This window comes from Oncorhynchus nerka, unplaced genomic scaffold (genome assembly GCF_034236695.1).
Source record: "Oncorhynchus nerka isolate Pitt River unplaced genomic scaffold, Oner_Uvic_2.0 unplaced_scaffold_1142, whole genome shotgun sequence".
In the NCBI taxonomy this organism is placed as follows: Eukaryota; Metazoa; Chordata; class Actinopteri; order Salmoniformes; family Salmonidae; genus Oncorhynchus; species Oncorhynchus nerka.
The window spans coordinates 48,000-71,944 of NW_027040189.1; the positions used below are offsets into that span (position 1 = coordinate 48,000).

The 23,945-nt window shown below is 50.5% G+C and overlaps 1 protein-coding gene and 1 pseudogene across 1 annotated transcript in view; both read left to right on the forward strand.

Annotated features, from left to right (window-relative positions):
• LOC135570054 (transcription initiation factor TFIID subunit 2-like) overlaps positions 1-22,792 on the forward strand; it is a 24,169-nt gene extending 1,377 nt beyond the window's left edge. The window contains exons 3-12 of the mRNA XM_065016120.1: positions 4,066-4,204; positions 4,249-4,403; positions 7,046-7,160; positions 7,351-7,460; positions 7,686-7,751; positions 18,509-18,610; positions 19,992-20,142; positions 21,897-22,039; positions 22,296-22,406; positions 22,607-22,792. Of these exons, the coding sequence (XP_064872192.1) occupies positions 4,066-4,204; positions 4,249-4,403; positions 7,046-7,160; positions 7,351-7,460; positions 7,686-7,751; positions 18,509-18,610; positions 19,992-20,142; positions 21,897-21,974 (916 nt within the window). The 3' untranslated portion in view covers positions 21,975-22,039; positions 22,296-22,406; positions 22,607-22,792. The remainder of the gene's footprint in view (positions 1-4,065; positions 4,205-4,248; positions 4,404-7,045; positions 7,161-7,350; positions 7,461-7,685; positions 7,752-18,508; positions 18,611-19,991; positions 20,143-21,896; positions 22,040-22,295; positions 22,407-22,606) is intronic.
• Positions 22,756-23,945, forward strand: part of LOC135570055 (transcription initiation factor TFIID subunit 2-like) — a 37,059-nt pseudogene continuing 35,869 nt past the window's right edge.

The following is a 23,945-nucleotide window of genomic DNA, read 5'->3' on the forward strand; positions in this document are numbered from 1 at the left end:
TCTCAGCACTCCATCAGATCTCAGCACTCCATCAGATCTCAGCACTCCATCAGATCCCAGCACTCCATCAGATCCCAGCACTCCACACTCCATCATCAGCACTCCACCCCAGCACACTCCATCAGACCCCAGCACTCATCAGACCCCAGCACTCCATCAGCACTCCATCCCAGCACCCATCATATCCCAGCACTCCACTCATCATATCCCAGCACTCCATCATATCCCAGCACTCCATCAGACCCAGCACTCCATCCCAGACCCCATCCCAGCACTCCATCAGACCCAGCATCAGATCCCACTCCATCAGATCCCAGCACTCCATCAGATCCCAGCACTCCATCAGATCTCAGCACAGATCCATCAGATCCCAGCACTCCATCAGATCTCAGCACTCCATCAGATCCCAGCACTCCATCAGATCCCCAGCACTCCATCAGACCCCAGCACTCCATCAGACCCCAGCACTCCATCAGACCCCAGCACTCCATCAGACCCCAGCACTCCATCAGATCCCAGCACTCCATCAGATCCCAGCACTCCCATCAGCACACCATCACTCCATCAGATTCCATCAGATCCCAGCACTCCATCAGATCCCAGCACTCCATCAGATCCCAGCACTCCATCAGACCCCCATCACCCATCAGACTCCATCAGACCCCAGCACTCCATCAGATCCCAGCACTCCATCAGATCCCAGCACTCCATCATATCCCAGCACTCCATCAGATCTCAGCACTCCATCAGATCTCAGCACTCCATCAGATCTCAGCACTCCATCAGATCCCAGCACTCCATCAGATCCCAGCACTCCATCAGATCCCAGCACTCCATCAGATCCCCAGCACTCCATCAGACCCCAGCACATCAGATCCATCAGACCCCAGCACTCCATCAGACCCCAGCACTCCATCATATCCCAGCACTCCATCAGACCCCAGCACTCCATCATATCCCAGCACTCCATCAGACCCAGCACCCATCATATCACTCCATCATATCCCAGACATCAGATCCCAGCACTCCATCAGATCCCAGCACTCCATCAGATCCCAGCACTCCATCAGCACTCCATCAGATCCCAGCACTCCATCAGACCCCATCACTCCATCAGACTCCATCAGACCCCAGCACTCCATCAGACCCCAGCACTCCATCAGATCCCAGCACTCCATCAGACCCCAGCACTCCATCAGACCCCAGCACTCCATCATATCCCAGCACTCCATCATATCCCAGCACTCCATCATATCCCAGCACTCCATCATATCCCAGCACTCCATCAGACCCCATCACTCCATCAGACTCCATCAGACTCCATCAGATCCCAGCACTCCATCAGATCCCAGCACTCCATCAGATCCCAGCACTCCATCAGACCCCATCACTCCATCAGACTCCATCAGACCCCAGCACTCCATCAGACCCCAGCACTCCATCAGATCCCAGCACTCCATCAGATCCCAGCACTCCATCAGATCCCAGCACTCCATCATATCCCAGCACTCCATCATATCCCAGCACTCCATCATATCCCAGCACTCCATCAGATCTCAGCACTCCATCAGATCCCAGCACTCCATCAGATCCCAGCACTCCATCAGACCCCAGCACTCCATCAGACCCCAGCACTCCATCATATCCCAGCACTCCATCATATCCCAGCACTCCATCATATCCCAGCACTCCATCATATCCCAGCACTCCATCATATCCCAGCACTCCATCATATCCCAGCACTCCATCAGATCCCAGCACTCCATCATATCCCAGTACTCCATCAGATCCCAGCACTCCATCAGACCCCAGCACTCCATCAGATCCCAGCACTCCATCAGACCCCAGCACTCCATCAGACCCCAGCACTCCATCAGATCCCAGCACTCCATCATGTCCCAGCACTTCATCATATCCCAGCACTCCATCATATCCCAGCACTCCATCAGATCCCAGCACTCCATCATGTCCCAGCACTCCATCATATCCCAGCACTCCATCATGTCCCAGCACTCCATCATGTCCCAGCACTCCATCATGTCCCAGCACTCCATCATATCCCAGCACTCCATCATGTCCCAGCACTCCATCATATCCCAGCACTCCATCAGATCCCAGCACTCCATCAGATCCCAGCACTCCATCATGTCCCAGCACTCCATCATATCCCAGCACTCCATCAGATCCCAGCACTCCATCATGTCCCAGCACTCCATCATATCCCAGCACTCCATCATATCCCAGCACTCCATCATATCCCAGCACTCCATCAGATCCCAGCACTCCATCAGATCCCAGCACTCCATCAGATCCCAGCACTCCATCATATCCCAGCACTCCATCAGACTCCATCATACCCCAGCACTCAATCGGATCCCAGCACTCCATCAGATCCCAGCACTCCATCGGATCCCAGCACTCCATCGGATCCCAGCACTCCATCAGATCCCAGCACTCCATCAGATCCCAGCACTCCATCAGATCCCAGCACTCCTTTAGATCCCAGCACTCCATCAGATCCCATCACTCCATCAGACTCCATCATACCCCAGCACTCCATCATATCCCAGTACTCCATCAGACCCCAGCACTCCATCAGACCCCAGCACTCCATCAGACCCCAGCACTCCATCAGACCCCAGCACTCCATCATATCCCAGCACTCCATCATATCCCAGCACTCCATCATATCCCAGCACTCCATCATATCCCAGCACTCCATCAGATCCCAGCACTCCATCAGACACCATCACTCCATCAGATTCCATCAGATCCCAGCACTCCATCAGATCCCAGCACTCCATCAGATCCCAGCACTCCATCAGATCCCAGCACTCCATCAGACCCCATCACTCCATCAGACTCCATCAGACCCCAGCACTCCATCAGATCCCAGCACTCCATCAGATCCCAGCACTCCATCATATCCCAGCACTCCATCAGATCTCAGCACTCCATCAGATCTCAGCACTCCATCAGATCTCAGCACTCCATCAGATCCCAGCACTCCATCAGATCCCAGCACTCCATCAGACCCCAGCACTCCATCAGACCCCAGCACTCCATCAGACCCCAGCACTCCATCAGACCCCAGCACTCCATCAGACCCCAGCACTCCATCATATCCCAGCACTCCATCATATCCCAGCACTCCATCATATCCCAGCACTCCATCAGACCCCATCACTCCATCAGACTCCATCAGACTCCATCAGATCCCAGCACTCCATCAGATCCCAGCACTCCATCAGATCCCAGCACTCCATCAGACCCCATCACTCCATCAGACTCCATCAGACCCCAGCACTCCATCAGACCCCAGCACTCCATCAGATCCCAGCACTCCATCAGACCCCAGCACTCCATCAGACCCCAGCACTCCATCATATCCCAGCACTCCATCATATCCCAGCACTCCATCATATCCCAGCACTCCATCAGACCCCATCACTCCATCAGACTCCATCAGACTCCATCAGATCCCAGCACTCCATCAGATCCCAGCACTCCATCAGATCCCAGCACTCCATCAGACCCCATCACTCCATCAGACTCCATCAGACCCCAGCACTCCATCAGACCCCAGCACTCCATCAGATCCCAGCACTCCATCAGATCCCAGCACTCCATCATATCCCAGCACTCCATCATATCCCAGCACTCCATCATATCCCAGCACTCCATCAGATCTCAGCACTCCATCAGATCCCAGCACTCCATCAGATCCCAGCACTCCATCAGACCCCAGCACTCCATCAGACCCCAGCACTCCATCATATCCCAGCACTCCATCATATCCCAGCACTCCATCATATCCCAGCACTCCATCATATCCCAGCACTCCATCATATCCCAGCACTCCATCATATCCCAGCACTCCATCAGATCCCAGCACTCCATCAGATCCCAGCACTCCATCAGATCCCAGCACTCCATCAGATCCCAGCACTCCATCAGACCCCAGCACTCCATCAGATCCCAGCACTCCATCAGACCCCAGCACTCCATCAGACCCCAGCACTCCATCAGACCCCAGCACTCCATCAGACCCCAGCACTCCATCAGACCCCAGCACTCCATCAGACCCCAGCACTCCATCAGACCCCAGCACTCCATCATATCCCAGTACTACATTGACTCTTCCTCTGTTCAGCTCCTGAGTCTGACCAGTACAGCGTCCTCCCAGAAGTACCAGACACATGTGGTGTCAGATACATGAACTAGATTATTCTGTTTCCGATTTGCTAGGTGTTCAACAAGTTACTAAGCCTGGCCAGTACAGCGTCCTCGCAGAAGTACCAGTCACACATGTGGAGTCAGATGCTGGTATCCACCCACAGCTTCCTCAAGTCCATCTCCAACGTGTCGGGGAAGGACATAGGACCACTCATCAAGCAGTGGGTGTATCCTTTAACCTGTCAATCAGAACACTGGAGGGAGAGGTAATGTGACTATAACACTGTAATAGCAGATTAATGGTTTGGTCATAGGACCCCTCATCAAGCACTGGGTGTATCCTTTAACCTGTCAATCAGAACACTGGAGGGAGAGGTAACGTGACTATAACACTGTAATAGCAGATTAATGCTTAGGACATAGGACCCCTCATCAAGCAGTGGGTGTATCCTTTCAGCTCCCTCAGCCTGCTTAGCAGAACACTGGAGAGACTGGCCTGGTTAGAACACTAAGAACTGACTGGCCTGGTTAGAACACTAAGGACCGACTGGCCTGGTTAGAACACTGGAGAGACTGGCCTGGTTAGAACACTAAGAACTGACTGGCCTGGTTAGAACACTAAGAACCGACTGGCCTGGTTAGAACACTAAGGACCGACTGGCCTGGTTAGAACACTAAGGACCGACTGGCCTGGTTAGAACACTAAGGACCGACTGGCCTGGTTAGAACACTAAGGACCGACTGGCCTGGTTAGAACACTAAGAACCGACTGGCCTGGTTAGAACACTAAGAACCGACTGGCCTGGTTTAGAACACTAAGAACCGACTGGCCTGGTTAGAACACTAAGAACCGACTGGCCTGGTTTAGAACACTAAGAACCGACTGGCCTGGTTAGAACACTAAGAACGGACTGGCCTGGTTAGAACACTAAGAACGGACTGGCCTGGTTAGAACACTAAGAACCGACTGGCCTGGTTAGAACACTAAGAACCGACTGGCCTGGTTAGAACACTAAGAACCGACTGGCCTGGTTAGAACACTAAGAACCGACTGGCCTGGTTAGAACACTAAGAACCGACTGGCCTGGTTTAGAACACTAAGAACCGACTGGCCTGGTTAGAACACTAAGAACCGACTGGCCTGGTTTAGAACACTAAGAACCGACTGGCCTGGTTAGAACACTAAGAACCGACTGGCCTGGGTTAGAACACTAAGAACCGACTGGCCTGGTTAGAACACTAAGAACCGACTGGCCTGGTTTAGAACACTAAGAACCGACTGGCCTGGTTTAGAACACTAAGAACCGACTGGCCTGGTTAGAACACTAAGAACGGACTGGCCTGGTTAGAACACTAAGAACGGACTGGCCTGGTTAGAACACTAAGAACCGACTGGCCTGGTTAGAACACTAAGAACCGACTGGCCTGGTTAGAACACTAAGAACCGACTGGCCTGGTTAGAACACTAAGAACCGTCTGGCCTGGTTAGAACACTAAGAACCGACTGGCCTGGTTAGAACACTAAGAACCGACTGGCCTGGTTTAGAACACTAAGAACCGACTGGCCTGGTTAGAACACTAAGAACCGACTGGCCTGGTTTAGAACACTAAGAACCGACTGGCCTGGTTAGAACACTAAGAACCTACTGGCCTGGGTTAGAACACTAAGAACCGACTGGCCTGGTTAGAACACTAAGAACCGACTGGCCTGGTTTAGAACACTAAGAACCGACTGGCCTGGTTAGAACACTAAGAACCGACTGGCCTGGTTAGAACACTAAGAACCGACTGGCCTGGGTTAGAACACTAAGAACCGACTGGCCTGTTTAGAACACTAAGAACCGACTGGCCTGGTTAGAACACTAAGAACTGACTGGCCTGGTTAGAACACTAAGAACCGACTGGCCTGGTTTAGAACACTAAGAACCGACTGGCCTGGTTAGAACACTAAGAACCGACTGGCCTGGTTAGAACACTAAGAACCGACTGGCCTGGTTAGAACACTAAGAACTGACTGGCCTGGTTAGAACACTAAGAACCGACTGGCCTGGTTAGAACACTAAGAACTGACTGGCCTGGTTAGAACACTAAGAACCGACTGGCCTGGTTTAGAACACTAAGAACCGACTGGCCTGGTTAGAACACTAAGAACTGACTGGCCTGGTTAGAACACTAAGAACCGACTGGCCTGGTTAGAACACTAAGAACCGACTGGCCTGGTTAGAACACTAAGAACCGACTGGCCTGGTTTAGAACACTAAGAACCGACTGGCCTGGTTAGAACACTAAGAACCGACTGGCCTGGTTTAGAACACTAAGAACCGACTGGCCTGGTTAGAACACTAAGAACCGACTGGCCTGGTTTAGAACACTAAGAACCGACTGGCCTGGTTAGAACACTAAGAACTGACTGGCCTGGTTAGAACACTAAGAACCGACTGGTGATTGGCCTGTTTATAAAGCCTCTTTAAGCAGTGTAATAATTTAACCCTTCAACAGAAGGACCATATATATGAGTTTTGCATTTTCAGATGACTGATTTTGTATCTTATAAGTTCACTGTAATGTCCAGAGTTGTCAACTGACAAGGAAATGTATTGTACATATCACCAGTCAGCAGAAAGGTCTTGTCTGTTTATAGTCTGTATGTAATATCAAGACTTTGAATGATTTAATATCCACTATACAACTGAAATATACCATAGCACCAACGTTTTCCAAAACCATTCCTGTGGTTATTACACTGCAGTAATTTAATGATTCACGCCCGATCGCTCTAGTTATTACGTTGAACTACCATTGTACCCCTGATTGGGATCAGTGCTGTAATTGTTTCAGTTTAGATATTAGCCTTAATTCAAGCCCACAGAGACCAGAGTGCGGTGGTGAAGTTCTTTGGCAGTTTTGCCTTCAACAGGAAACGGAACGTTCTAGAACTGGAGATTCGACAGGACTACACCTCCTCTGGAACACAGAAATATGTGGTCGGTCCTCTTTGAACTGAGTTAACTTTACTGGTGTGCGGGATGGGCCTTAGTTAGCACTTTTGGGACTATTCGATTGGTCCCATTGTACCAGCAAAGCTAAATCAAACTACCGCACGTATTTGACATTTTGTGTTTGACCCAAGTCTGAGATTTAGTAGTAAGGTGAATCACTGTCTTTGTTCTGTAGGGACCCATCAAGGTGACAGTCCAGGAGCTGGATGGGTCCTTCAACCACACGCTACAGATCGAAGAGAACAGCCTGAAGCACGACATCCCCTGCCACTCCAAGAGCAGACGGTAAACTCAAGCATCTTGTTTCTGTTATTACTAACACATTCCAATAAGCCTAATGTAATGCCATCTTAGCTGTAGTTTGGAGGATCAAGCCTAATGTAATGCCATCTTAGCTGTAGTTTGGAGGATCAAGCCTAATGTAATGCTGTCTTAGCTGTAGTTTGGAGGATCAAGTGTCCCTCAGTTTATCTCCACCTCCTTAGAGTTTCTATTTTCTTCCTGCTCCAGAAACAAGAAGAAGAAGATCCCTTTGATGAACGGGGAGGAGGTTGACATGGACCTGTCTGCTATGGAGTAAGACTGCATACTGCTCACTCACTCACTCACTCACTCACTCACTCACTCACTCACTCACTCACTCTCTCTCTCTCCTGTCTGCTATGGAGTAAGACTGCATACTGCTCACTCACTCACTCACTCACTCACTCACTCACTCTCTCTCTCTCTCTCCTGTCTGCTATGGAGTAAGACTGCATACTGCTCACTCACTCACTCACTCACTCACTTTCACTCACTCACTCACCACTCACTCTCTCCTGTCTGCTATGGAGTATGACTGCATACTGCTCACTCACTCACTCACTCACTCTCTCTCTCCTGTCTGCTATGGAGTAAGACTGCATACTGCTCACTCACTCACTCACTCACTCACTCACTCACTCACTCACTCACTCACTCACTCACTCTCTCTCCTGTCTGCTATGGAGTATGACTGCATACTGCTCACTCACTCACTCACTCACTCTCTCTCTCTCCTGTCTGCTATGGAGTAAGACTGCATACTGCTCACTCACTCACTCACTCACTCTCTCTCTCTCCTGTCTGCTATGGAGTAAGACTGCATACTGCTCACTCACTCACTCACTCACTCACTCACTCTCTCTCTCTCCTGTCTGCTATGGAGTAAGACTGCATACTGCTCACTCACTCACTCACTCACTCACTCACTCACTCACTCTCCTGTCTGCTATGGAGTAAGACTGCATACTGCTCACTCACTCACTCACTCACTCACTCACTCACTCTCTCTCTCTCCTGTCTGCTATGGAGTAAGACTGCATACTGCTCACTCACTCACTCACTCACTCACTCACTTTCTCTCTCTCCTGTCTGCTATGGAGTAAGACTGCATACTGCTCACTCACTCACTCACTCACTCACTCACTCACTCACTCTCCTGTCTGCTATGGAGTAAGACTGCATACTGCTCACTCACTCACTCACTCACTCACTCACTCACTCACTCTCCTGTCTGCTATGGAGTAAGACTGCATACTGCTCACTCACTCACTCACTCACTCACTTTCTCTCTCTCCTGTCTGCTATGGAGTAAGACTGCATACTGCTCACTCACTCACTCACTTTCTCACTCACTCACTCACTCACTCACTCACTCACTCACTTTCTCACTCACTCACTCACTCACTCACTCACTCACTCACTCACTCACTCACTCTCTCTCTCTCCTGTCTGCTATGGAGTAAGACTGCATACTGCTCACTCACTCACTCACTCACTCACTCACTCTCTCTCTCTCTCTCCTGTCTGCTATGGAGTAAGACTGCATACTGCTCACTCACTCACTCACTCACTCACTCACTCACTCACTCACTCACTCACTCACTCTCTCTCCTGTCTGCTATGGAGTATGACTGCATACTGCTCACTCACTCACTCACTCACTCTCTCTCTCTCCTGTCTGCTATGGAGTAAGACTGCATACTGCTCACTCACTCACTCACTCACTCACTCACTCACTCACTCTCCTGTCTGCTATGGAGTAAGACTGCATACTGCTCACTCACTCACTCACTCACTCACTCACTCACTCTCTCTCTCTCCTGTCTGCTATGGAGTAAGACTGCATACTGCTCACTCACTCACTCACTCACTCACTCACTTTCTCTCTCTCCTGTCTGCTATGGAGTAAGACTGCATACTGCTCACTCACTCACTCACTCACTCACTCTCTCTCTCTCCTGTCTGCTATGGAGTAAGACTGCATACTGCTCACTCACTCACTCACTCACTCACTCACTTTCTCTCTCTCCTGTCTGCTATGGAGTATGACTGCATACTGCTCACTCACTCTCCTGTCTGCTATGGAGTAAGACTGCATACTGCTCACTCACTCACTCACTCACTCACTCACTTTCTCTCTCTCCTGTCTGCTATGGAGTAAGACTGCATACTGCTCACTCACTCACTCACTCACTCACTCACTCACTTTCTCTCTCTCCTGTCTGCTATGGAGTAAGACTGCATACTGCTCACTCACTCACTCACTTTCTCACTCACTCACCACTCACTCACTCACTCACTCACTGCCACTCACTCACTCACTCACCACTCACTCACCACCACTCACTCACTCACTCTCCTGTCTGCTATGGAGTAAGACTGCATACTGCTCACTCACTCTCTCTCTCTCCTGTCTGCTATGGAGTAAGACTGCATACTGCTCACTCACTCACTCACTCACTCACTCTCTCTCTCTCCTGTCTGCTATGGAGTAAGACTGCATACTGCTCACTCACTCACTCACTCACTCACTCACTCTCTCTCTCTCTCTCCTGTCTGCTATGGAGTAAGACTGCATACTGCTCACTCACTCACTCACTCACTCACTCACTCACTCACTCACTCACTCACTCACTCACTCTCTCTCCTGTCTGCTATGGAGTATGACTGCATACTGCTCACTCACTCACTCACTCACTCTCTCTCTCTCCTGTCTGCTATGGAGTAAGACTGCATACTGCTCACTCACTCACTCACTCACTCACTCACTCACTCTCTCTCTCTCCTGTCTGCTATGGAGTAAGACTGCATACTGCTCACTCACTCACTCTCACTCACTCACTCTCTCTCTCTCTCTCTCCTGTCTGCTATGGAGTAAGACTGCATACTGCTCACTCACTCACTCACTCACTCACTCACCACTCACTCTCCTGTCTGCTATGGAGTAAGACTGCATACTGCTCACTCACTCACTCACTCACTCACTCACTCACTCTCTCTCTCTCCTGTCTGCTATGGAGTAAGACTGCATACTGCTCACTCACTCACTCACTCACTCACTCACTTTCTCTCTCTCCTGTCTGCTATGGAGTAAGACTGCATACTGCTCACTCACTCACTCACTCACTCACTCACTCACTCACTCTCCTGTCTGCTATGGAGTAAGACTGCATACTGCTCACTCACTCACTCACTCACTCACTCACTCACTCACTCACTCACTCACTCTCCTGTCTGCTATGGAGTAAGACTGCATACTGCTCACTCACTCACTCACTCACTCACTCACTTTCTCTCTCTCCTGTCTGCTATGGAGTAAGACTGCATACTGCTCACTCACTCACTCACTCACTCACTCACTCTCTCTCTCTCCTGTCTGCTATGGAGTAAGACTGCATACTGCTCACTCACTCACTCACTCACTCACTCACTCTCTCTCTCTCCTGTCTGCTATGGAGTAAGACTGCATACTGCTCACTCACTCACTCACTCACTCACTCTCTCTCTCTCCTGTCTGCTATGGAGTAAGACTGCATACTGCTCACTCACTCACTCACTCACTCACTCACTTTCTCTCTCTCCTGTCTGCTATGGAGTATGACTGCATACTGCTCACTCACTCTCCTGTCTGCTATGGAGTAAGACTGCATACTGCTCACTCACTCACTCACTCACTCACTCACTTTCTCTCTCTCCTGTCTGCTATGGAGTAAGACTGCATACTGCTCACTCACTCACTCACTCACTCACTCACTCACTTTCTCTCTCTCCTGTCTGCTATGGAGTAAGACTGCATACTGCTCACTCACTCACTCACTTTCTCACTCACTCACTCACTCACTCACTCACTCACTCACTTTCTCACTCACTCACTCACTCACTCACTCACTCACTCACTCACTCACTCACTCACTCACTCTCTCTCTCTCCTGTCTGATATGGAGTAAGACTGTATACTGTTTTATACTGCTCCCATTCTTGCATTGATACTACAGGACTAGGGAGAGCAGCACTGATACTACAGGACTCTGGAGAGCAGCACTGATACTACAGGACTAGGGAGAGCAGCACTGATACTACAGGACTAGGGAGAGCAGCACTGATACTACAGGACTAGGGAGAGCAGCACTGATACTACAGGACTAGGGAGAGCAGCACTGATACTACAGGACTAGGGAGAGCAGCATTGATACTACAGGACTAGGGAGAGCAGCACTGATACTACAGGACTAGGGAGAGCAGCACTGATACTACAGGACTAAGGAGAGCAGCACTGATACTACAGGACTAGGGAGAGCAGCACTGATACTACAGGACTAGGGAAAGCAGCACTGATACTACAGGACTAGGGAGAGCAGCACTGATACTACAGGACTAGGGAGAGCAGCACTGATACTACAGGACTAGGGAGAGCAGCACTGATACTACAGGACTAGGGAGAGCAGCACTGATACTACAGGACTAGGGAGAGCAGCACTGATAATACAGGACTAGGGAGAGCAGCACTGATACTACAGGACTCTGGAGAGCAGCACTGATACTACAGGACTAGGGAGAGCAGCACTGATACTACAGGACTAGGGAGAGCAGCATTGATACTACAGGACTAGGGAGAGCAGCACTGATACTACAGGACTAGGGAGAGCAGCACTGATACTACAGGACTAGGGAGAGCAGCACTGATACTACAGGACTAGGGAGAGCAGCACTGATACTACAGGACTAGGGAGAGCAGCACTGATACTACAGGACTAGGGAGAGCAGCACTGATACTACAGGACTAGGGAGAGCAGCACTGATACTACAGGACTAGGGAGAGCAGCACTGATACTACAGGACTAGGGAGAGCAGCACTGATACTACAGGACTAGGGAGAGCAGCACTGATACTACAGGACTAGGGAGAGCAGCACTGATACTACAGGACTAAGGAGAGCAGCACTGATACTACAGGACTAGGGAGAGCAGCACTGATACTACAGGACTAGGGAGAGCAGCACTGATACTACAGAGCTAGGGAGAGCAGCACTGATACTACAGGACTAGGGAGAGCAGCACTGATACTACAGGACTAGGGAGAGCAGCACTGATACTACAGGACTAGGGAGAGCAGCACTGATACTACAGGACTAGGGAGAGCAGCACTGATACTACAGGACTAGGGAGAGCAGCACTGATACTACAGGACTAGGGAGAGCAGCACTGATACTACAGAGCTAGGGAGAGCAGCACTGATACTACAGGACTAGGGAGAGCAGTATTGATACTACATGACTCTGGAGAGCAGCACTGATACTACAGGACTAGGGAGAGCAGCACTGATACTACAGGACTAGGGAGAGCAGCACTGATACTACAGGACTAGGGAGAGCAGCACGGATACTACAAGACTAGGGAGAGCAGCACTGATACTACAGGACTCTGGAGAGCAGCACTGATACTACAGGACTAGGGAGAGCAGCACTGATACTACAGGACTAGGGAGAGCAGCACTGATACTACAGGACTAGGGAGAGCAGCACTGATACTACAGGACTAGGGAGAGCAGCATTGATACTACAGGACTAGGGAGAGCAGCACTGATACTACAGGACTAGGGAGAGCAGCACTGATACTACAGGACTAGGGAGAGCAGCACTGATACTACAGGACTAGGGAGAGCAGCACTGATACTACAGGACTAGGGAGAGCAGCACTGATACTACAGGACTAGGGAGAGCAGCACTGATACTACAGGACTAGGGAAAGCAGCACTGATACTACAGGACTAGGGAGAGCAGCACTGATACTACAGGACTAAGGAGAGCAGCACTGATACTACAGGACTAGGGAGAGCAGCACTGATACTACAGGACTAGGGAGAGCAGCACTGATACTACAGAGCTAGGGAGAGCAGCACTGATACTACAGGACTAGGGAGAGCAGCACTGATACTACAGGACTAGGGAGAGCAGCACTGATACTACAGGACTAGGGAGAGCAGCACTGATACTACAGGACTAGGGAGAGCAGCACTGATACTACAGGACTAGGGAGAGCAGCACTGATACTACAGGACTAGGGAGAGCAGCACTGATACTACAGAGCTAGGGAGAGCAGCACTGATACTACAGGACTAGGGAGAGCAGTATTGATACTACATGACTCTGGAGAGCAGCACTGATACTACAGGACTAGGGAGAGCAGCACTGATACTACAGGACTAGGGAGAGCAGCACTGATACTACAGGACTAGGGAGAGCAGCACGGATACTACAAGACTAGGGAGAGCAGCACTGATACTACAGGACTCAGCTATGGCTGTTACCGAGCATTGAGAAACTAACCAACAACCAGCTAACATCACTACCCTCAGTAGTTTAGTCCTAGCCTCAGTAGTTTACGTCCTACCCTCAGTAGTTTAGTCCTAGCCTCAGTAGTTTAGTCCTAGCCTCAGTAGTTTACGGCCTACTCTCAGTAGTTTTCGCCCTACTCTCAGTAGTTTACGTCCTACTCTCAGTAGTTTACGTCTTAGCCTCAGTAGTTTACGTCTTAGCCTCAGTAGTTTAGTCCTGGCCTCAGTAGTTTACGACCTAGCCTCAGTAGTTTACATCCTAGCCTCAGTAGATTAGTCTTAGCCTCAGTAGTTTACGTCCTAGCCTCAGTAGTTTACGTCCTAGCCTCAGTAGATTAGTCTTAGCCTCAGTAGTTTACGTCCTAGCCTCAGTAGTTTACGTCCTAGCCTCAGTAGATTAGTCTTAGCATTTACATTTACATTTACATTTAAGTCATTTAGCAGACGCTCTTATCCAGAGCGACTTACAAATTGGTGCTTTCACCTTATGACATCCAGTGGAACAGCCACTTTACAATAGTGCATCTAGGTCTTTTAAGGGGGAGAAGGATTACTTTATCCTATCCTAGGTATTCCTTAAAGAGGTGGGGTTTCAGGTGTCTCCGGAAGGTGGTGATTGACTCCGCTGTCCTGGCGTCGTGAGGAGTTTGTTCCACCATTGGGGGCCAGAGCAGCGAACAGTTTTGACTGGGCTGAGCGGGAACTGTACTTCCTCAGTGGTAGGGAGGCGAGCAGGCCAGAGGTGGATGAACGCAGTGCCCTTGTTTGGGTGTAGGGCCTGATCAGAGCCTGGAGGTAGTGAGGTGCCGTTCCCCTCACAGCTCCGTAGGCAAGCACCATGGTCTTGTAGCGGATGCGAGCTTCAACTGGAAGCCAGTGGAGAGAGCGGAGGAGCGGGGTGACGTGAGAGAACTTGGGAAGGTTGAACACCAGACGGGCTGCGGCGTTCTGGATGAGTTGTAGGGGTTTAATGGCACAGGCAGGGAGCCCAGCCAACAGCGAGTTGCAGTAATCCAGACGGGAGATGACAAGTGCCTGGATTAGGACCTGCGCCGCTTCCTGTGTGAGGCAGGGTCGTACTCTGCGGATGTTGTAGAGCATGAACCTACAGGAACGGGCCACCGCCTTGATGTTATTTGAGAACGACAGGGTGTTGTCCAGGATCACGCCAAGGTTCTTAGCGCTCTGGGACGAGGACACAATGGAGTTGTCAACCGTGATGGCGAGATCATGGAACGGGCAGTCCTTCCCGGGAGGAAGAGCAGCTCCCGTCTTGCCGAGGTTCAGCTTGAGGTGGTGATCCGTCATCCACACTGATATGTCTGCCAGACATGCAGAGATGCGATTCGCCACCTGGTCGTCAGAAGGGGGAAAGGAGAAGATTAATTGTGTGTCGTCTGCATAGCAATGATCGGAGAGACCATGTGAGGTTATGACAGAGCCAAGTGACTTGGTGTATAGCGAGAATAGGAGAGGGCCTAGAACAGAGCCCTGGGGGACACCAGTGGTGAGAGCACGTGGTGAGGAGACGGATTCTCGCCACGCCACCTGGTAGGAGCGACCTGTCAGGTAGGACGCAATCCAAGCGTGGGCCGCGCCGGAGATGCCCAACTCGGAGAGGGTGGAGAGGAGGATCTGATGGTTCACAGTATCGAAGGCAGCCGATAGGTCTAGAAGGATGAGAGGAGAGAGAGTTAGCTTTAGCAGTGCGGAGCGCCTCCGTGATACAGAGAAGAGCAGTCTCAGTTGAATGACTAGTCTTGAAACCTGACTGATTTGGATCAAGAAGGTCATTCTGAGAAAGATAGCGGGAGAGCTGGCCAAGGACGGCACGTTCAAGAGTTTTGGAGAGAAAAGAAAGAAGGGATACTGGTCTGTAGTTGTTGACATCGGAGGGATCGAGTGTAGGTTTTTTCAGAAGGGGTGCAACTCTCGCTCTCTTGAAGACGGGAGGGACGTAGCCAGCGGTCAGGGATGAGTTGATGAGCGAGGTGAGGTAAGGGAGAAGGTCACCGGAGATGGTCTGGAGAAGAGAGGAGGGGATAGGGTCAAAGCGGGCAGGTTGTTGGGCGGCCGGCCGTCACAAGACGCGAGATGTCATCTGGAGAGAGAGGGGGAGAAAGAGGTCAGAGCACAGGGTAGGGCAGTGTGAGCAGAACCAGCGGTGTCGTTTGACTTAGCAAACGAGGATCGGATGTCGTCGACCTTCTTTTCAAAATGGTTGACGAAGTCATCTGCAGGGGGAGGGGGAGGGGGAGGAGGATTCAGAGGGAGGAGAAGGTGGCAAAGAGCTTCCTAGGGTTAGAGGCAGATGCTTGGAATTTAGAGTGGTAGAAAGTGGCTTTAGCAGCAGAGACAGAGGAGGAAAATGTAGAGAGGAGGGAGTGAAAGGATGCCAGGTCCGCAGGGAGGCGAGATTTTCCTCCATTTCCGCTCGGCTGCCCGGAGCCCTGTTCTGTGAGCTCGCAATGAGTCGTCGAGCCACGGAGCGGGGAGGGGAGGACCGAGCCGGCCTGGGAGGATAGGGGACATAGAGAGTCAAAGGATGCAGAAAGGGAGGAGAGGAGGGTTGAGGAGGCAGAATCAGGAGATAGGTTGGAGAAGGTTTGAGCAGAGGGAAGAGATGATAGGATGGAAGAGGAGAGAGTAGCGGGGGAGAGAGCGAAGGTTGGGACGGCGCGATACCATCCGAGTAGGGGCAGTGTGGGAAGTGTTGGATGAGAGCGAGAGGGAAAAGGATACAAGGTAGTGGTCGGAGTCTTGGAGGGGAGTTGCAATGAGCCTCAGTAGTTTACGTCCCTAGCCTCAGTAGATTAGTCTTAGCCTCAGTAGTTTGACCTACTCTCAGTAGTTTACGACCTACTCTCAGTAGTTTACGTCCTAGCCTCAGTAGATTAGTCTTAGCCTCAGTAGTTTACGTCCTAGCCTCAGTAGTTTACGTCCTAGCCTCAGTAGTTTACGTCCTAGCCTCAGTAGTTTACGACCTACTCTCAATAGTTTACGCCCTAGCCTCAGTAGTTTACGTCCTAGCCTCAGTAGTTTACGTCCTAGCCTCAGTAGTTTACGTCCTAGCCTCAGTAGATTAGTCTTAGCCTCAGTAGTTTACGTCCTAGCCTCAGTAGTTTACGTCCTAGCCTCAGTAGATTAGTCTTAGCCTCAGTAGTTTACGTCCTAGCCTCAGTAGTTTACGTCCTAGCCTCAGTAGTTTACGTCCTAGCCTCAGTAGTTTACGTCCTAGCCTCAGTAGTTTACGACCTACTCTCAGTAGTTTACGTCCTAGCCTCAGTAGTTTACGTCCTAGCCTCAGTAGTTTACGTCCTACTCTCAGTAGTTTAGTCCTAGCCTCAGTAGTTTACGTCCTACTCTCAGTAGATTAGTCTTAGCCTCAGTAGTTTACGTCCTAGCCTCAGTAGTTTTGTCCTAGCCTCAGTAGTTTACGTCCTACTCTCAGTAGATTAGTCTTAGCCTCAGTAGTTTACGTCCTACTCTCAGTAGTTTAGTCCTAGCCTCAGTAGTTTACGTCCTACTCTCAGTAGATTAGTCTTAGCCTCAGTAGTTTACGTCCTAGCCTCAGTAGTTTACGACCTAGCCTCAGTAGTTTACGTCCTACTCTCAGTAGATTAGGCTTAGCCTCAGTAGTTTAGTCTTAGCCTCAGTAGTTTACGTCCTAGCCTCAGTAGTTTACGTCCTAGCCTCAGTAGTTTACGTCCTAGCCTCAGTAGTTTACGTCCTAGCCTCAGTAGTTTACGTCCTACCCTCAGTAGTTTACGTCCTAGCCTCAGTAGTTTACGTCCTAGCCTCAGTAGTTTACGTCCTAGCCTCAGTAGTTTACGTCCTAGCCTCAGTAGTTTACGTCCTAGCCTCAGTAGTTTACGTCCTAGCCTCAGTAGTTTACGTCCTAGCCTCAGTAGTTTACGTCCTAGCCTCAGTAGTTTACGTCCTAGCCTCAGTAGTTTACATCCTACCCTCAGTAGTTTACGTCCTAGCCTCAGTAGTTTACGTCCTAGCCTCAGTAGTTTACGTCCTAGCCTCAGTAGTTTACGTCCTAGCCTCAGTAGTTTACGTCCTAGCCTCAGTAGTTTACGTCCTAGCCTCAGTAGTTTACGTCCTAGCCTCAGTAGTTTACGACCTACTCTCAGTAGTTTACGACCTACTCTCAGTAGTTTACGTCCTACTCTCAGTAGTTTACGCCCTAGCCTCAGTAGTTTACGCCCTAGCCTCAGTAGTTTATGCCCTATCCTCAGTAGTTTACCTCCTACTCTCAGTAGTTTACGTCCTAGCCTCAGTAGTTTACGTCCTAGCCTCAGTAGTTTACGTCCTAGCCTCAGTAGTTTACGTCCTAGCCTCAGTAGTTTACGACCTACTCTCAGTAGTTTACGACCTACTCTCAGTAGTTTACGTCCTACTCTCAGTAGTTTACGCCCTAGCCTCAGTAGTTTACGCCCTAGCCTCAGTAGTTTACGCCCTAGCCTCAGTAGTTTATGCCCTATCCTCAGTAGTTTACCTCCTACTCTCAGTAGTTTACCTCCTAGACGCAGCGGGAATAAAGGATCTCGCCAATAAAATAATCAACATACTTCAGTTAAAAGTTTTAGTCAAATCAGTTGAATTCAGACAAGCCACCCTCCTTAACAGACAAGTGTTCCGTTCGTTCCGTTCCTTAAAGAACCTAAAACTTAACTCTGTTTCTCACGCAGTGCGGATTCTCCCTTGCTGTGGATCCGGATCGATCCGGACATGTCCATCCTGCGTAAGGTGGAGTTTGAGCAGGCAGACTTCATGTGGCAGTACCAGCTCAGGTACAGAACTCTTCACCTTTTTCTTTTAGGAACTGGCCGTTGCATGGATTTGTTTCTTCATGTATTCTTGAGCACAAGTTAAAAAAAGACTATCCTTATTTACAAACATGACAAAGATGACTACAGATCACGCCATAGAGCCGCGACTACAGATCACGCCACAGAGCCGCAACTACAGATCACGCCACAGAGCCGCGAGTACAGATCACGCCACAGAGCCGCGAGTACAGATCACGCCACAGAGCCGCGACTACAGATCACGCCACAGAGCCGCGACTACAGATCACGCCACAGAGCCGCGACTACAGATCACGCCACATCCCCATGACTACAGATCACGCCACATCCCCATGACTACAGATCACGCCACATTCCCATGACTACAGATCACGCCACAGCGCCGCGACTACAGATCACGCCACAGCGCCGCGACTACAGATCACGCCACATCCCCATGACTACTGATCACACCACAGCACCGCGACTACAGATCACGCCACAGAGCCGCGAGTACAGATCACGCCACAGAGCCGCGACTACAGATCACGCTACAGAGCCGCGACTACAGATCACACCACAGAGCCGCGACTACAGATCACACCACAGAGCCGCGACTACAGATCACACCACAGAGCCGCGAGTACAGATCACACCACAGCGCCGCGACTACAGATCACGCCACAGAGCCGCGACTACAGATCACGCCACAGAGCCGCGAGTACAGATCACGCCACAGAGCCGCGAGTACAGATCACGCCACAGAGCCGCGAGTACAGATCACGCCACAGAGCCGCGAGTACAGATCACGCCACAGAGCCGCGACTACAGATCACGCCACAGAGCCGCGACTACAGATCACGCCACAGCGCCGCGACTACAGATCACACCACAGCGCCGCGACTACAGATCACACCACAGCGCCGCGACTACAGATCACACCACAGCGCCGCGACTACAGATCACACCACAGCGCCGCGACTACAGATCACACCACAGCGCCGCGACTACAGATCACACCACAGCGCCGCGGCTACAGATCACGCCACAGTGCCGCCGCGACTACAGATCACGCCACAGTGCCGCCGCGACTACAGATCACGCCACAGTGCCGCCGCGACTACAGATCACGCCACAGAACTGCGACTACAGATCACGCCACAGCCCCACGACTACAGATCACGCCACAGCGCCGCGACTACAGATCACGCCACAGAGCCGCAACTACAGATCACGCCACAGCGCCGCGACTACAGATCACACCACAGAGCCGTGATAGCAAGCTATAGATCTGCCATTTCAACATGGAGTTCAATGCGAAGGAGAAAAGGTGTGTTTGTTTGTCCTGGTAGTATTCTTCATGGTTCAGAAGTATCTTCCTCAGGTACGAGCGTGACGTCGTGGCCCAGGAGGAGTCTATTTTAGCCCTGGAGAAGTTCCCCACGCCGGCCTCCCGTCTGGCCCTCACTGACATCCTAGAACAGGACCAGTGTTTCTACAAGGTCCGCCAGGGCGCCTGCTTCTGCCTCGCCAAGGTAAGAGGTCCGCCAGGGCGCCTGCTTCTGCCTCGCCAAGGTAAGAGGTCCGCCAGGGCGCCTGCTTCTGCCTCGCCAAGGTAAGAGGTCCGCCAGGGCGCCTGCTTCTGCCTCGCCAAGGTAAGAGGTCCGCCAGGGCGCCTGCTTCTGCCTCGCCAAGGTAAGAGGTCCGCCAGGGCGCCTGCTTCTGCCTCGCCAAGGTAAGAGGTCCGCCAGGCGCCTGCTTCTGCCTCGCCAGAGGTCCGCCAGGCGCCTGCTTCTGCCTCGCCAAGGTAAGAGGTCCGCCAGGGCGCCTGCTTCTGCCTCGCCAAGGTAAGAAGTCCGCCAGGGCGCCTGCTTCTGCCTCGCCAAGGTAAGAGGTCCGCTTCACCCATACATCTTTATCCCTCCATTAACCACGGTGGGGTTTTAGTGTGGTGAATCCAGAGTTGAGCACATCATTCCTTTATTCTAAGCCAAGGAGACTGCTGTGGCAGTAGGCCACCCACCTTCCTAGTCTTCGTTCTTCTTTTAAAACCCAATTCGACAACCCCTGTAGAACATTATCCTGTGGATTGTTTTTGCTTTATCCATCAACCCCCCCCCATATCCGATTCATTTCCTCCATTTATAATATTCTCACCTGAATCCATATTTTCTTTAAATGTGGAGTTACATGGTTATTTCATTTCATGGTTTCATTGGCTTCCAGAATTGAATTTAGCTAGTTGATGTTAACATAATGTACCCCTGATAGCCTTGGCAGGCCGGTGATAGGCTGTCTTTGTTGAATGAGTGGGAGCCGGCGGGAAAGGCTTAGGGGCAAGTCCAAGCAGAGTCCACACACCCGCACTTAGATACACACACTCACATATACACACACCCGTCCACCCCAGGGCCTTGTGTTTACCTTGCTGAAAAATGACAACATCCTGACCGCTCGCCACCCAGCCCTGTAGGTAGACCCTCGGCTCTGTCCTTCTCTCTAACATCCTGCTGAGAGAGAGCAGGGAGACCCTCGGCTCTGTCCTTCTCTCTAACATCCTGCTGAGAGAGCAGGGAGACCTCGGCTCTGTCCTTCTCTCTAACATCCTGCTGAGAGAGAACAGGGAGACCCTCGGCTCTGTCCTTCTCTCTAACATCCTGCTGAGAGAGAACAGGGAGACCCTCAGCTCTGTCCTTCTCTAATATCCGGCTGAGAGAGAGCAGGAGACCTCAGCTCTGTTACTTCCTCATGTAACAGGCTAGAAGCCAGTCTGCTAGAAGCAAATTGTTCTGAACTCTAGAAAATCTAATCTAATGTCCCCTTGCAGTTAACTTTCAAATGAATATTACAACGTTTTGTCCAGGAAACCTTCTTCAGAGTGTCATGTGTCATCCCCAGTTAGATTACTAGCTAATACGTCTATTATTCAGTATCTTCTGTGTCTAGATAGCGAACTCCACTGCTCTGTGAAGTCCTGTTCACCAGGATAGCTAGCTGTCACACACACACACACACACGGGGCGGCAGGGTAGCCTAGTGGTTAGAGCGTTGGACTAGTAACTGGAAGGTTGCAAGTTCAAACCCTGAGCTGACAAGGTACAAATCGTCGTTCTGCCCCTGAACAGGCAGTTAACCCCACTGTTCCTAGGCCGTCATTGAAAATAAGAATTTGTTCTTAACTGACTTGCCTAGTTAAATAAAGGTAAAATAAAAATAAATAAAAAATCAGCTCAGATAGAACAGGAGGAGGAAGCTGTATCACGTATTTTCCTGTTTTTAACATTCATAGATCGCCAACTCCATGATGAGCACCTGGACCGGTCCTCCAGCCATGAAGTCTCTGTTCACTCAGAATGTTCTGCTGTAAGAGCTGTCCAAACATCGATCAAGACCAACACCTTCATCAGCTTCCAGAGCTACTTCCTACAGAAGGTATTTCAACTGTCACACGTCACCTTAATTAACGTAGATCACGAGACTAAGTCTGTCGGTTTAAATATCTGATCAGTCATGGTCATACCGGTTACACACTGTAGAGGTTTTTACTTCGTCACAGAACCTAAACCTTTAGGAAACAATGGCGGGAAAAGAAAATCTGAATTAGTTTCCTTGGAAATTGCAAGAAATCTGTAATACTGTCGTCCAGTATTTTGGCGTCTGTAATGAGCTGTGTTTGATCTGTACCTAGACCATGCCTGTAGCCATGGCTCAGCTCAGAGACATCCAGAACCTCTGTCCCAAAGACGTCCTCAACTTCATCCTGGACCTCATCAAGTACAACGACAACAGGAAGAACAAGGTGAGATGGGGATTTGTTTTGTTGTGACCAATGATTAGAAGGGAAAAGGGTGAAGGAGATGAACCGTTCAGAGTGTTGGACCAGGGGTCGCCATCGTTGGTAATTCTGTATGGTGTTCTGGAGTTGGTTGTGCTGACCACTGCGCCACACTGACCAGGCACTAATGCCTTTAATGTTGTTGCCCTTCTCTTTCTCCTCAGTTCTCCGACAACTACTACCGTGCCGAGCTGATTGACGCCCTCACCAACTCCTGACCCCCGCCATCAGCATCAGTAACGAGGTGCGCACCGTGGACAACCTCAACGGAGACGTATGTCTCATCCTGGAGGAGATCACACGCTCTCTTAACATGGAGAAACTACTGCCCAGCTACCGCAACACCATCACTGTCAGGTAGAGATAATCACTACTCTAGATACCCACTATATATTATATAAACTAAACATCGTGGAGGAGATCATCACTACTGCCCAGCTACCGCAACACCATCACTGTCAGGTAGAGATAATCACTACTCTAGATACCCACTATACATTATATTATATAAACCAAACATTCTGGAGGAGATCATCAATAATGCCCAGCTAGCGCAACATCACTGTCAGGTAGAGATAATCACTACTCTAGATACCACTATACATTATACTATATAAACTCAAACATCCTGGAGGAGATCATCACTACTGTCCAGCTACCGCAACACCATCACTGTCAGGCAGAACAGAAGTTAAGTGGAGTGCATGGAAATGATGTGGTGTTGGGTAGGGAATGAGATGGTGGTAAATGGAGATGGTGGTAAATGGTGGTGGTAAATGGAGATGGTGGTAAATGGAGATGGTGGTAAATGTGGTGGTAAATGGAGATGGTGGTAAATGGAGATGGTGGTAAATGGAGATGGTGGTAAATGTGGTGGTAAATGGAGATGGTGGTAAATGTGGTGGTAAATGGAGATGGTGGTAAATGGAGGTGGTGGTAAATGGAGATGGTGGTAAATGGAGGTGGTGGTAAATGGAGATGGTGGTAAATGGAGATGGTGGTAAATGTGGTGGTAAATGGAGATGGTGGTAATGTGGGTGGTGGTAAATGGGTGGTGGTAAATGGGTGGTTGTGGTGGTAAATGTGGGTGGTTGTGGTGGTGGTAAATGTGGGTGGTTGTGGTGGTGGTAAATGGGTGTTGTGGTAAAAATGTGGGTGGTTGTGGTGGTTGTAAATGGGTGTGTGGTGGTAAATGTGGGTGGTGGTGGTGGTGGTGGTAAATGGGTGGTTGTGGTGGTGGTGGCTGTGGGTGGTTGTGGTGGTGGTAAATGTGGGTGGTTGCAGGTGGGTAAATGTGGGTGTTTAGTGGTGGTGGTAAATGTGGGTGCTTAGCAGGTGGTAAATGTGGTGGTTGTGCTGGTGGTAAATGTGGGTGGTTGTGCTGGTGGTAAATGTGGGTGCTTGGTGTCTGCTTTGATTGGCCGCTTACATTGTGTTGACGATAAAAGACCAAACAGTGGTTGACCTAAAGCGGCATTGTTGAGGTAGCTGGTGTGGAAGCTT